This window comes from Apteryx rowi, unplaced genomic scaffold (genome assembly GCF_003343035.1).
Source record: "Apteryx rowi isolate R43461 unplaced genomic scaffold, aptRow1 scaffold_28, whole genome shotgun sequence".
Taxonomy (NCBI): Eukaryota; Metazoa; Chordata; class Aves; order Apterygiformes; family Apterygidae; genus Apteryx; species Apteryx rowi.
The window spans coordinates 72,971-87,837 of NW_020449196.1; the positions used below are offsets into that span (position 1 = coordinate 72,971).

A 14,867-nucleotide genomic window follows, 5' to 3' on the forward strand; every position below is an offset into this window, starting at 1 on the left:
ATAAATCTATGATTCAGTGTGAGAAAAATATTATAAAACCAAATAAACAAAAACAAATAAACCCTACCTAAACTCTCCACTAAATAAGCACTGTGCCTTTCGGGCTCAAACTGTTGGCATGAGTTCGTACTATGATACTTACTCTATTTTCTTGTAAATAAGAGTCAAATAAGAACAATTCACAAGTCAAAATGGTTATGTCCAAACTCTGGGATCTGGGAACATGTTACAGCTCTTGCGTCCAGTTGCATGCTTTAGCCACATACTGGGCCATTTGTCAGGGCAAGACCCAAGCGTATGCCATTGCCTCTTCCTTCTGCCCAGGAAGCAAATCCAGGTGTGCAAAGCAGAAGGGAGCTAAAGTTTTGGCAGATTCCTGGCGAAACAGCTCCCAGACTGCGTCACCTCACAGCCTGCAGGCAGCCAATAAACCCGAGGCTGGAAAAGTTGAATAATCTAAACGCAACATTAAGAATCCTTCAGGGAGATGGGATGTTACTCGGAATAACTCTAGCTTCCGCCATTACAATTTAATCAGATTTTGGACTGTAAATGAACCAAACCACTCATTCCATCAGCTTAGTTGACCATTAAGGTGCCAAGTTTGTCATTAGAATAAATATGAACTGTACTACTGACTCCTGCATTATTCTTTTGAAGAAGGTATGTCTCCAAATTACATAGCACTGTGGCAAATTTGCTTACTGCCATGACAAAAAACAAGCTAATGATGCTTGTGCTATGAAGAAAAACTAGCCAAACTGCAAAGCACACTTGCATGCTCTGTGGAAAAAAAAGAAAAAAAACAACTCTCTCCTTAAAACCAAAAGCACACAGAAGACCCACATCCATCAACACTGCATTTCAGAAGAACGTCACGTGGAACAGGGGCCTGGAGATCCTGTTAGTCTTAGAAATACTCTCTCCCTCTCCCCCCAACAGGGAATAGGGAGCAGGGCACAGGAACAGACTTCACAGTAGATGTGATAGTGCCTTGCTGCCACAGAAAGATTCACCTTATTCTACATAGCCAAAATTATTTAAGTTGAAGGGAAGCCCCATAAAAACACAGAGCATGAGATTTAACTATGAATTACTGCAGACGAAGCAACTAAACACCTCGATTAAACAATCCCTCCCCACTTGCTCCCAGCCTAAACCTCATGGTGGGACGCTCCGAAGCTCGCTGGTACAGCGCCCGGGTTGCGCCTTCCCCTTTCAGCTGCTGCAGGAACGTCGGCACCGGCATCCTGCACAGGGGTAAAATGAGCACGTAACAGAGTGAAAGAAAAGAGAAATGGGCAGTATAGTTTCTGTCTTTCTTTGGAGTATGATTTTTCTGTAATCTCTCAAATTGTATCAAACACTCCTGAACTTTTTTTCCCCCTCTGTTTCAGCTATTTTCCGAGGCTAACAGGAAAGTTAGCACCAAGAAACTAACTGGAATAGCCAGTCAAACTGCGCACCCAAGTCCTAATTCCCAAGTCCTTGGCAGATGCTGCCAAGGAAAATTTGCAACCGCTCACATTGACAATTCAAACATTCCTGTCCCACAGACATGACTGAGATTAGTGGTAACTTCCAAGAAAGATGTATTTTATTCCTGTATATTGCCTCCCTTGTAATATTTTTTGGTTAGCTTAGACACACCATAAAAGATCACTAGAAAATCTTACTTTAGTACTTTGATGGCTCTGTCTTTTGCCTTCAGGGATACGTAACAGCTTCTAAAGAAGATTTGTTAGCTAATTACTGATTTCTTATTATAAATATATTATTTAAGCATATTAAATAAATAAAAGTTCAAAAATGTCATTGAGATCAGCTCAAAATTCTCGTTGGTACTCTGCAATGCTTTCTAGCCACATTTGCACTTGTGATTACTTCAGAATCCTATTTTTTCCCCACCTACCACGTGACAACAGTTATTGTTCCATGAATTTAGAGAAGCGGTTATCAGGCAAAGCTTCTTTAAGTTTATGTGTGAGGGAAAGTGTTTGGCTGTAAACTGGTGCATGAACGAAGGGCTCTTCCTCTTCTGAAACAGATAAAGCCCACAGCTCACAATCTCTCAAACCTGTATTTCATACAGCACAACAGTTTTAGTTTGTCCCCATTAGGAAAGGAGAAAAAGATCCTGATTAATAAAATTAATTCTATCAAAGTGAAGGAACACAGTGCAGTTTCATGGAGAGAGCTGCCTTTTTCAAAAAAGAAAAAAAAAATCTCAGCCAGTTTATTGGACTCCATCCAATTCTTACATTAAAATTTTATAGCAGAAAGTGAACATATGGAAAATGTTTAGGTTACCCCCCTGACTTAAATGGTAAAGCTTTAGAGTTGTTTAAACAAATTCATGAACAGCACTAGACATTTCTTGTACACATCTTGGGATAACTGTAGATATGGGAGACCTGATCAAGGAAAAGAAAATCCAACCACTGAAATCCCTAGATAATCTTTCCCTGGGGTCAGAAAACAGGCAGCCCCCTTTCTACTACTGCTTTAGTAGTGCCAGAGAGGTGCGTACTTCCCACCGCTGCTGACGCTCAGCCCGGCGCTCGCAGGAGATGCGGGGTTTCTCCAGGATGATTACCTCTCCGGTCCTCAAAGTTTCAAAATATGGTGAGAATATGTAAAGTCAAATGTCTATAGAGAAGAAGCACAGAAGTGGCTCAGAGCTACTGAAAGGATGCTATAGAAGGAGGAATGAAGAGAAAGAGCAAGTGGGTACCTATATTTATTTAAAGAAGAATACTAAAAATACTATTATAGTGAAACTGCTGGAATTCAGGGAAAATGGAGGATTCAAGAAATTCAAATGAGGTTTGGACAAATGCAACAGTAAGGTCAGTGTCCTGGGCAAATAAAGAAACAAGAAATTTCCACAATCACCTGGCCAAATGCCTTAGGCAAAAAAGCTTCCCTTCAATACATCGTGCAAGTGCACAGCAGAAGTTACCGCCCCGTCACCTGCAGCCACAGCACTTGTTATTCCACAGAGCTACTGAATTCTCCCCAGAAAAGCTGGTATGGGACAGTAAAGACAGCTTAAATTACCCAAGCAAAATATATTTTCATCAGTAATACGAAAAAAAAAAAAAAAGAGAGAGAGAATCACTCAGGGTAATTCCGGAACTCTCATTTCGTCCTATAAAGCAGGCATTTAGGAAGTAACAAATAGCAAAAATTGTGCTTCAAAGCAGTTTTGCAATCAGAGCTACTGCGTGTTCTGTCCTGACCATATCAGCTCTTTCGCTGAGAACAAGTTTAGCTTTGTACCCAAAGAAAAGGTTGCTAGGTTTCCTTTAAAACAACGAATAGCAGCATATTCTCTGCACAATTACTGTACTTACTTTCTGAGAACAGCATTAATTTTCAGAGAATTTGAAAAGTAAATCCTTTAATAAGCTTAGGAATTAATATTAAACACAAGTTCTTTCAGAAATTTAGCAAAGAGCACAAGACTTATAATTTTTCCTTTTTGAGTCCTACAGTTTTTGTGTTAGAGTATTAATAGCTGTTCAAAGTTCCCACATCAGACTGTGGTTTTGCATTTGCTCTACATTCAAACACTGTGCTTTAAGCAAGAATTCTTATTTTTGCTAAACCTCTCTCTTTTGGCAGTTGCTAAAGAATACAAAAGTCCCTTACCAAGGATTCTAGGAAGAACTGCCTTCCTCTCAAAGTACTTCCATGCATCTCAGGCTCAGTGGGAAGGAAATCGCTCCAAAAACTGTCTTCAGCTAATAGCCATTTTGAGACTGGTATCTCTGTCACTGACCTCCGTACGCCAGCCACGCACTTACATGTCTTGAAATGCTTAGATTTAAGCTAGCAGTAAAGCCATTACAATTTAAGGATAAGAGAATGGCAAAATTTGTCAGCAAAGGTGACAGGTTTTATTAGATTAATACATCTAGAAAAATATGGACAAGCTCTCCAACTCAGTAAATCATCAGGTTGAGTTCAGGTTTAAGGGGGAGCTGTCTGGTTTCATTACGCTACTGTCCAAAACTTATCCAGCCCCCCTGAAAGGCAATATAACTAAGGATATTGATACATACTAATACACCCGTCTGAAGAGGAACGTTAAGATTTTGTTTTAAAACCTGCTAGTGAATTGAAAACAGGTGATGCATTGCCTGATCAGCCCTCATTGATACCTTGCAAACCTTGATTTGACTGGAAATTTGTTATCCAGTTTCTGAAAGGGACATGTATTTTAAAACTCCCTTTAAATTCATCAGAAATATTGTGAATTAGAATTATGTATGTGTCAAATCAAAAGCTGCAGAGTACCTGAGGACACTGTAATCTGCATCCTGTTAGGTACAGTTACGTACAAGCTAGCTTATTAGCCAGGAACGCAGGCACAGGGACAGCATCAGTGTCAGCCACGCTTCCCTCCTCTATCTGGAGCACAGCGGCACTACGAGATAACAGGAGATATAAAACCTACCAAGCAGACTCCAGGGTTCTTTTCTTAGACATTTTAAATTAACGTGAAATCCTATGCTAGAACACAAAGTCACGGCGGAGTCTCCCAAGGGCCCAGACTGTCAAAGTATGAAAATGGATCGGCTGATTTATATATTTGCTAACTTTTCCTCTGAGTCTTTAGTGGCAACTAAGAACAGTGGTTTAACACTTCAGACATTAAATTGTCACTTAGATGCCAGTGACATTCTCCCCTTTCTGATATGCTATTTCTTCTGTGACTGTGTCCCTCGTGTCCTGATGAGAACTTCCAACGTCTGAGACACGAACACTGCTAGAGTTTGAAGAGATCAAAGTACTGAATGTAAATTAATCCTCCACTTACGCAGAAAATGGGCTTTGTACAATAGCTCCTCACAACTATGGCATCCCGATGACTTCATCCTGACCTGGAAAGCATCAGCCTATACGGAGGAAGACAAACAGCGTATGATCTCTGTCAAGAGAACGCCAGCAGCAGCAGTACCTTTCCTGGCAGACGTCTTTAGGAAGAGAACTAGACCAAGACTAGCTGAATTCCTTGGCACCGCTCTCCAGATAGCCCTTAGGAAGCATGCAGTCAGTATCTTGAAACAGTGTTAAAAGATGTTGTATTTTACTTCAACTTCTTTCCTTGGCCGTGACACTCCAGGTGTTAAACCATAATCAAATCTGTGCTTTAGTTCTCCTTCCCTTAAGTAGGAAACAGTATATTGACCTTTCTTTATAATGCACTTGGAGATGTATGAATGAAAAGCAGCATGTAAGAGCTGATTATTCTTATAGCTACTAATAATAACCCTTGAGCTGTCCAAGTCTCCCAGGTAAAACCTTCTGTATGACTATGCAAATCTCTCAAATCCGTTCAAATCTCCACCTCAACATTACAGTCTAGATGGTGGAAGCAGGGAAGGAAAGAGGGGGGAATGGAAAACTGTTTCCTCTTCACTGGAAACAGGACCCATTCCAAAAGGAACAAATTTATGAAACACTTCTCCCTTGGCAGCATGGATCTGTTCTGTAACAGAGCTCCCCAGGAACAGTTCTGCTTTTTCATTCAGAATAATTCAACATTCAGTACATGTTTAGTTCTGAGACCTTTAATTTATCTCCTTGATGGTTATGCTTTGTGGTAAGAAGACAAATAGTACTTATTAAATGAAACCTCCCAAATCCCTTCTCTGAACATTCCTCTGAATTTGGGAGCTGGGTCTTTTCTGAGGTTCTGCAAGATTTGAATAAATGCTTCATCCTCCCAGTGAGTGGAAACTGTAAGTGATTATATCTGTATTTTCAAGATATTCAAGTCTTCTCCCTTCACCTGCTTTTCACACTTTTTTTTAACAGTGCGGAGAGCAATTGCTCCTTTACTCAGAGATAGAAGCTGTGTAAGGGGAACAGGCTTCGTAAGCCTACTTGAAAAACAAAACTCACATGGCGTCATTTCCCACTCCGGAAATGGGAGCACTGTGCCTTTCAAAGGAGAGAGAAACTTAAAAACCAGAGTTTGCATAGCATGGAGACATTTAACTCCATTCCTCCATTGGATGGGCAGCAGCTGAGAGGACCTTCTGCAAGGCTATGCTACTACCTTTGAAACCACACTGAGACACTCTTTAACGTATGAGCCTATTACACTGTATACAGAGAGTCATGTAAGGGCTCCCATCACCCAGTGAAGATATCTAAAAGCAGCAGCTTCAAGTCCAAGCCCCTATCTCATATATAAATGTACAAAATCAAGAACAGTCAACAGCATGTTTTGTGAGAAGCGAGGTGATAACTGTTTGGGAAAATATTTTCACTGAAAAAGGAAAACGCTGCATTTTAGAGAGTACTCGACATTCAGAACGAACAATAAGACTAGACTAAAATAAGCAGTGCAAAGCCACAAAAGGAGCAAGGAAGAAAACCACCAGGCATTTTGTATCTATGTCAAGGATTATAACCTGCGCAATAGTCAAATGTTCCATCTTAGAGCAAAAAGCAACTAATTCCTCCATGGTCAGGTGGCTCATTAATAGGGAAAGGGAAGGGAAAGCTCAAAAAAGTGATTGTTATCAAGGCCTTACTTTGAAAAGTCTTCTCACATCTGTTGAGGGAAAAAAAGCAAGCAGTGGCTTGTGATCAAACAGAAAGAGTTCAAGATAAGGAATGTGATACTTTTAATTGCACACCCGTTCATTAAAGCAAAGGTGTAAGAGAGGAACTGCCCAGGGGTGGCACGCTGCAGAGGTCAAACGCAACGGCCTCTCCAAAACGCAGCCTAGTCATGCTGGTGTCAGAAACACGTTCTTCTGAAATCTCATTATTGCTTCAGATACATCAAAATATATGACCTTGTGCTAAGAGAAGATCTGAAAGTGTCTGTGAGGTACGCTGTCCGTTTTGCACAGCAGAGGATTAAGCACTGGCTAGAAAGATCCCCCCGTTTTGTCAGCTTGCTGCTCCCCCAGTGCAGGACCAGAACCGAAGACTCCTGAAGTCAATGGATTGACTCTCAATGGCTCCAAAAAACACACCAGGCCCACAGAAACCTAGACTTTAACTTACTGTAGTTTTTGTCTCTGGAGTCCATCCACACACACACACCTACTTATTAAGCACTACATTACAAAAAACAACCTTCAAACATACTTTGTTTCAAAACATATTTTGATTCAAAGGTAAAATTAAATAGACCATTCCTACATATTTTTTGTGAAAGAAAGAAATGACTGATGACCACTTAATGCACAGCTCAGACAAACCGGGCATTTCGTACCAGGGCAGACTTAACTCAGAATGAAAAATATCTTAGGAATAAAGTGCAGTATGTCAAATTGACACAGACATGAGGTAAATGGCCTTTTCGCTGGGCCAGAAGTCTGTAATATTCAAACGAATTTAGTCTTCTTAGAATCTTTATAGTAATTAGCCCCTATTCCCTGCTCAACTGTAACATTGTTTAACAACTCGAATCCATAATTAAGTTTATCATCCCAGTGGAATTTTGGAGAGAGGCTTAATTTTCTGCGAGGGAAACGGAGCCGCGCTGCCTGCCTGGCAGCATAACAAATCACTGACTCAGCAATGGGCAGTTGAAAGCAGATTCTTCTTAATCTCTTAATCCCTGATATATACATATGTTGAAGGATAGACTTTGTGACCTGAGTAGTTTTTATATTGTATAACATTTTATTATTATTATTATTATTATTATTACACAGTGCTTTATGATGAGAGAATAAGCATTAGCTGTTTATAAACACATAAGAGCACAGCATAGAAAATTTAGATTCAATTTTTGAAAAACTTGTATTCAGATAAGGATAGGCTTCTATGTCAAATGTATATGACATACTGGAGAATTATTGGACTGTGAAATTTAATATTTGCTTCTTTAGGTAAATTGCAATACCAAAAATTCCTGCTTTGTTCACAAATTACAAACAGGGGACACATGAAAATACCGATCCTTATTAACAACCCATATTCTTAATGACTGTCCAGCAATGGGTTTTGTTGTGGTCTAGTGAGCAATGCACTAGAAAGTACATAAAATTTGAGCACCTGAAGTATTTTGCTAGCCCTAGAAAAAGAAGTTCAGTTTTAATTTTGTAAAACTTACTATAAACTGTGACGAAATGCCAAAACCTAAAATCCAATATGCTAGGAAATTTCCAGATCCATCTGGGTTTGAGTCTACAGATTTGGACATCTGCACAGAGATTTGGTTCTTGGTTAGTCCCAGTTGGAAGGACAGCTACTGGTCTTACATAAGCAAACCATCGCCTGCAGATTTTCATTTCTGCTTTTCAGGATTTACAGAAGTATAACCCCAGGCTTCCTGTTCTCACCACCATCAGTTAATTTAAATAAACTGTATTAATAAGCTGAGAAACCTCTAGTGCTCTCCAGTGTGCCAAGCATTTTTTTTCTTTACTCTTCTTCGTATCTCTCCTTAGCAATTATTTTGTAAGCAAGAGAGAGAAACAGCCACACTTTTCACTGAAATTCTTTCAGTTTTATCCAAATGGCACTTAGTCTTTTGATTATGTCTTTTGACTCCCTCATAAATACACAACATGCATGAGTGGCTTCCAACAGTCAATGCCCATTTTACTATATTTGTGTTATGAAGCTTAGAATTTGTTCTTTGAAAAGAATTCTGTAGAAAGAAACCAAAATTCCATGAAAACCACTTCAAATCTTGGCACTTAAAACTATACTCAAGTTCTACCTCCAGAAGTCCCTCATTATTTCATGCACATCCATCACTAACACAGTATCTAGGCCACAAAACCTATATACAGATTACATCAGGTAATTGAGATCTGAATATTGCTTCTTTGAACTCTAACAGAAAAGACTGAAAGAAAATAACTGTCACATATGTAACAGCAATATTTATGGCTTCAAAAATAAAGGCTCTTACCTTGAGAAACAAGGCTCCCTTGGAAGCCAAGGAGTCCGTTCCTTTTCCATTGGGGTAACAGTGATAAGCAGCATCCATAACAGGATAGCGGCTGGCAAAAAGCAGACCACTGTTCACAAACTTGAAGCTACAGCAGCCATGGCAACTGTAGACCCCAACATCATAGACGATGTATTCAAAATAGTGATGAAGCTGCTCTTTCAATTTCTCTGCAGCCCTTTTGTCAAACACTTCCTGCAAACACAGAAAGTCCAAGTTGGCAGGGAAGAAAGCCGAGATCTCGTGATCAAAGGTCTCATCTGTGTGTTTCTTCTTCCGCACTGAAGTCTTCTTCATGATTGAAGCTTTGTAGAGAAGCTTGTTGTTGACAGTGCTTTGGTCCACTGTACCATCTCCAATGCGAACCTTAACTAAGGACTCTCGTGAGGCAGTGTAGCTGTCTAAACTCCCAGAATCTCCTTCCTTCTGTTTGTGGTTAGGTGTTTTTGAGTTCTCTGCATCACCTTCCAGGGACTGCTCTGCTGGGCCACTAGCGTTAGCCTGGCCATTGATGGTATCCGCTTCTGCGTCTGACATGTGGCCATTATCCTCTCCATTTATGCGGACAATACAAGAGTTATCTTCTCCTTCATTTGGCTCTCCAACTCCAGCCTTGTCATCTCTACTGTCCTCACTGTTGTTTGAGCCAGAATTGTCTCCTTTATACTCCATTGATGTTGTCCTTTTCATGCCAACATTGACAGTACGATTAGTGCTATCTCCACCCTGAGGGGAGACCAAGCTGCTAAAACTTGCTGCACTGATGGATGTGTTAGTAGGAGAATCTATATATATTTTGATCTGTGGTCTGCTTGCTCCATTTCGGATCCTCCGGCCAATCTCTTTAGCCCTAGCCTGTGTATTGAAAACATTATTAAATCTCGCCAGAGAATCTGGCAGCAGGCAAACGTTGGCACTGCCAAAGCAGAAGCTTTTCCCATTTCCTGCAGCCTTCCATTCAGTGAGCAGCGTGGCTCCATTGGCATGGCTCTTGTCTTCCAGTCTGGAGTAGATATATGGCCTTCTAGCTGACTGCAGTGGGGACCACAACAAGAAGCCAATCAGAGCAAAAGGAAGAGAGGCTACCAACAGGGCCAAGTAGATGGGGGTGGTAATAATGATGCAGAGTGCATGAAAATAGCATGGATCATCTGCTCTTTGACGTTTTTCATAGGTGGTTGGAACAAAAGAGGCCACAAGCCTATCTGCAAACCAGTAACATGGGAAAATCAGGCCCCAGGAAAAGGAATGCAGAACTGACAGAAAGCTGTTGGGAAATGGGGAAGTGTATAAAACCATTGCAACTCAGTTATGACAACGCTTGAGGGCCTTCTACATGATGTCGTGGTCAGCCATCCATCAGAACTCTGGGAGAGGGTTGGGGGAAACTGTCCAGCCAGGAGGTTTGTTCCAGTAAGAGTCAATAATAAAACTGTAAGAGCACCATTTCACTGTGTTGAAGTAAAAAGCAAACAAGGCCACTGTTTTCATCTGGCTTTTTGGCATCTATATTTGTCAGAGGATGTCATTGTTCACCGCAGGCTGCCATAACGAATCTCTCAGGAGGCAGAAGGAAAACCTATAAAGACAAAAACCACAAAATATATGTAACAGTTACTAAAAGTTCAAAGCAGATTTTCTCACACCAGTCTTGCCTTGAAATCTAGACTTTTTTTTTTTTTTAATTTAGATGGCATTTTTAATAGTCTCCTAAAGATCACAGATCTGGAGCAACTCCAGCTACAAGCAACTGGTATTTCTGCAAAGGAAATCAGTAATTTGACCATTTAATGAAAATGACTAAGGTTATCATAAAACATATTTCTATTAAAAACTGTAAACCTTACACTGAAAAATATACTTTGGAGTTTCTTTTGTTTCATAATACCTCTCTCTTTGAGGCTTCACATTTATTTTTATTAGCTACTTTCAAATCTTCACAAATACTGTGTGGCAGTTATCTCTAGGCAGCTCTAGAAGAGTACTGTATCCAGTATGTTATCACTTAACTTCTCTTGAACTGACAGTGTCTTTGGGGAAAAAAAAAAAAAAAGGTGTTAGGGCAAAGGCATCTTGTGCTCAAGAGTAAAAATGTTTGCTGGGGAAAAAATGCTTCAAAACTCCTCTTTTTTTATTTTTGGCATCTCAGAGATGAGAATTACATGAGAATATTTATTGGCACGTCCTCATTTAAAATTTGGGGCTCTATCATTAAGAATTGTTTAGGGAAATAGTCATTTGATGTATATTTTAAAAACTGTACAGGGCACCTAGAAGCAGATAAACATTTTTATAACACTTAATAGCAAATGGCATAATGATACGCAACACAGCTAGATGTTCACAGGAGAGAGAAGATACAGATTTGGAGAACAATACCACCTTAGCATCATAATAAGGAAAACGCAATTCCTCAGTTTGTTCTCACCTTTTACATTTCTGCTTCTTTAAAGCAAGCCCTTGCAAATGATTTATGTCCCAACTGCCAGCATATTTTTAATTGTGGTACATATGCAATACCAGACTGCAGACTCAGAGTGTACTGTACAGGTCAGAAGCGATAAATAAGGCGTTAAAATACATCGTTTAACTAGCTCTCTTTTTACCACACACATTCTTTGTTTAATAAGGATAGGAAAATTCTTCCCTCAGTCTAGATTCCTGAGCAGCAGGACTAAGAGTAGTCAGGGAACATCACATTTGCAGCCATATATTTTTGGTAGGCACCATGGCAGAGAATGATTTTAATAAAGAACCAGATGAAGGTATCAGCTTTGCARATGTTTCTTCCCAAGTGTGAAAGTCAACCCTGGGCAAAGCAAGTTAAGTGTTAGTCTGAAAAATCTAGTAAGAGGGTGATAGAGGCTCATAACAAACTCCTGGAGACAGGAATCAATCCTAAAACTGAATGAGAAAAGTCAGGTTGGGTGGGAACAACATTACAAAAGCCTTTGAAAGTGAAACCAAGTAATTGGTACCTGAATACTGTAGAGAATGAAGAGCCAGTGGAAGCATGTATTAAAAAGGATGGTAGCACCACAGTAACAGAAAAGTGCTTCTAACCACAGTGTCCTGGATGTACAAGAAAAGCTGCAACTTCAAGATCTTTCATAGAATCTTCAAGACTTGGACAAGAATGCTTGACAAAAAAATGTATGTGCTGATATCGAGGAAAGAAGGCCAAAAAAGGATTTAAAAATAAAAAAAGAAGACAGGAGAAAAATGAGCCCTGTTACTGAAGTGACACACACCTAGCCTTCCCGTGCAAGAATACTACACCTCCGATTGCTCACAGCACTTTGTTTATGCTAGGCAGTCAATTATATTTGCTGGGATATACGGTCCTGTAGATTTCTGGGCTGATGGAACTATTTAGATGGAAATTGGAAAAGCTCTGAATCACGGGAGGGTTTTTTTTCTTTTTAATTATTAGCTCAGTATAACTTTCACAATCTTATAAAACATGTTTGATTTTAAAAAAAAAAGATTGACTAGTCAAGTGCCAAATAACAAATTCTTGGCATTTACTTATTGCCAAAGGTGTTTTGGGATGGTGCTAGTAGGGGGAAGCCTAGCAGATTTGTTTTCCTGAAAGATTTTTAGGACTCTCTAGTAAGAATGCTCAAAGAGACTCTGGCAAGTACACATCAGTTGGAAAAAATAACTTTAAACCTGTCCAATTATGTAATTACCATTAGACGAGAAATACTGTAAAGAAGTTACTCTGATCTACTGGATGCTTAAATAGCTTTATAAAATCCCTGTCTAATTACATAATCACTCAGCAGACCAGAAAGTTTCCTGTTTGCAACAGTCTCAAGGTAAACAGCACACTGTTGTTTGGGGTGTGGGACGTGAGGATGGACTGCAAACCTGCTGCTGCAGCGTTCGGGCTAATGACCTTTCTGGTGAACGCTACAGTTGTCTCGCAAACTCTAAGGTAAAATAGTAAAATGCAAATTGAAAGTAACACATCACAAAAAAAATGCAGAACTGCAATGGAGCCATAATAATTTGTCTCACTAGGGCTTCTATAAATAAGCATTTTTTTAAGTATACGATGACAGGCTGTTACAACTCCTAGGGAAACTTGACACCAGGTGATAATTTTGTAAATAGGGTAGCCAACACTTACCGGACGATGCGACGTGCTGCTAAGGACTGCAGCATCAATGTGCTGCAAGATAAACAGCTGTCTAGCAAACCATAAAATGCTCAACAAAAATAGCTTCACAAAAGCAGTTATCCAGATTATGGGAACATGCTACGTCAAAGGAACTCAGGCTTACCAGAGTTATAACATACTATCATGTACATTAGTTAGAAAGGAAGAAAAATGAATGCAATCAGAAATCCTTCCACTAGATAGGATTACCCAGCAAGTGTCATAAAGCAAATCGGTTCAGACTGAGGTCTGTTTTAACAACATTTAGCAAGAATGTACTTCTTTGTAAACACTGAGGACTGAATGATGGTTCAAGGCCACAGCGGCGACTCCTACCCTTCCTGTGCCTGAAACGGGGATAGTACCTTTGAAAATCATGGAAGATTTGCTGGACAGTTTTTTGACCAGGTGCCAGCTGCGTTCCTCACTGCCAGCCCAGCTGTTGTGGGGAGGCAATGGGGAGCTGAATACAGAGACTCTTCTCATCCACTTTTATACAAATCCATATACTATTCTCACAGCTAATGATACAGAACTACAGAAACGCTGGCATCAGAGCAAATTTTAGAATACAATAGTTGGAGGAAGGAATCATGAGCCGGATATACTTGAATTCTTGCATATTGCAGACAGAAGACATCAGCATATCAGGGCCCTAATTAAAAACACTCTTCTTGGAAGTAAAATATTATTCTAACTTATTAATATTATAGATGCAGAAAATTACACAATTTGCCAAAGCTCTGTCAGAGACTCAGTGGCACCCTCACAAACGGCACCCAGGTTTCCTACTCCTGTCTCTTAGCTGCAAAACCACACGTAGGCCTCAAAGTCACCCAAAAGGGAACCACGAGAGAAAGAGTCATGAGAGACATTTTACCATCTCTGCAAGATCCTAAAGGGTGGGGGAAAGGCACCATGTGAGTCAGCTGCAACTCGGAAAACATGACGTCAGTAATATCTCTCCTAATGCAACGGTTTAGATAGAGCCTAAGGCTAAAGTGCATAATTCCTTGTGATGAAGGGTATTACTTGGTAATCCGATGCTTTATTCATAGGGGCTTGAGAGATTAAGTGAGAATTTAAGATATTGTAATGAAATAGATATTTTTGTATGCTGCAAAGAAGTAAACTGCAGTCTTGTTTGGTTGTTTTTATTATCTTCTAAGTGTTTGAAGTCTAAAAAAAGACTTTATTTAATTTTTTTTATGGTGCCAGTATAGAACATCTCAACTTTAGCGATAACAAGACATCAGGTGGAAAGGTTTCAAAGATTTTTATGATTATAATTACGCCCAGAAGTGTGCTAGAGACATCATAGACAGATCAAGAGAGAGATGTTCCTAGCTACAACGTAGCTTGCAAACTAAATAAAGGACAATCCAAGTCAACAAATAATAGAGAAAAGAAGAAAAACAACAGAGGTTGCAATGATAAGGTTATAGTGACAGTCTAGAAATGGTCAGAAAAATTCTAACTTTCTTTTCCTCACAAAATTAAGATACACTTTTAAATTCAGGCAGCTCAAATTTCTTCAAATTTCCTATTTACAGCCCTCAGCTGTATCTTAAAAATGTACAGAAATCACTGCAAGAGCATAGGTTTTTTAATAAAAACAGAATAAAATTACTGAAGAGCCTAACTGATCTGGAAAGTTAAACTCTGGGTGCTGGTTTCTATTCATACGCTTAATTCACTGAAACTAGTTTTTCTCGAATCCTGACAATTGCTTGATCTTCAGGAAAAGCAGTAACACTCCATTTCTAA

General features: G+C 39.6%; 1 protein-coding gene across 1 annotated transcript in view; it reads right to left on the minus strand.

Annotated features, from left to right (window-relative positions):
• Window positions 1-10,234, minus strand: part of SMPD3 (sphingomyelin phosphodiesterase 3) — a 42,248-nt gene extending 32,014 nt beyond the window's left edge. The window contains exon 1 of the mRNA XM_026068738.1: window positions 8,897-10,234. Within this exon, the coding sequence (XP_025924523.1) occupies window positions 8,897-10,234 (1,338 nt within the window). The remainder of the gene's footprint in view (window positions 1-8,896) is intronic.
• Between the last annotated feature and the right edge of the window lie 4,633 nt (window positions 10,235-14,867).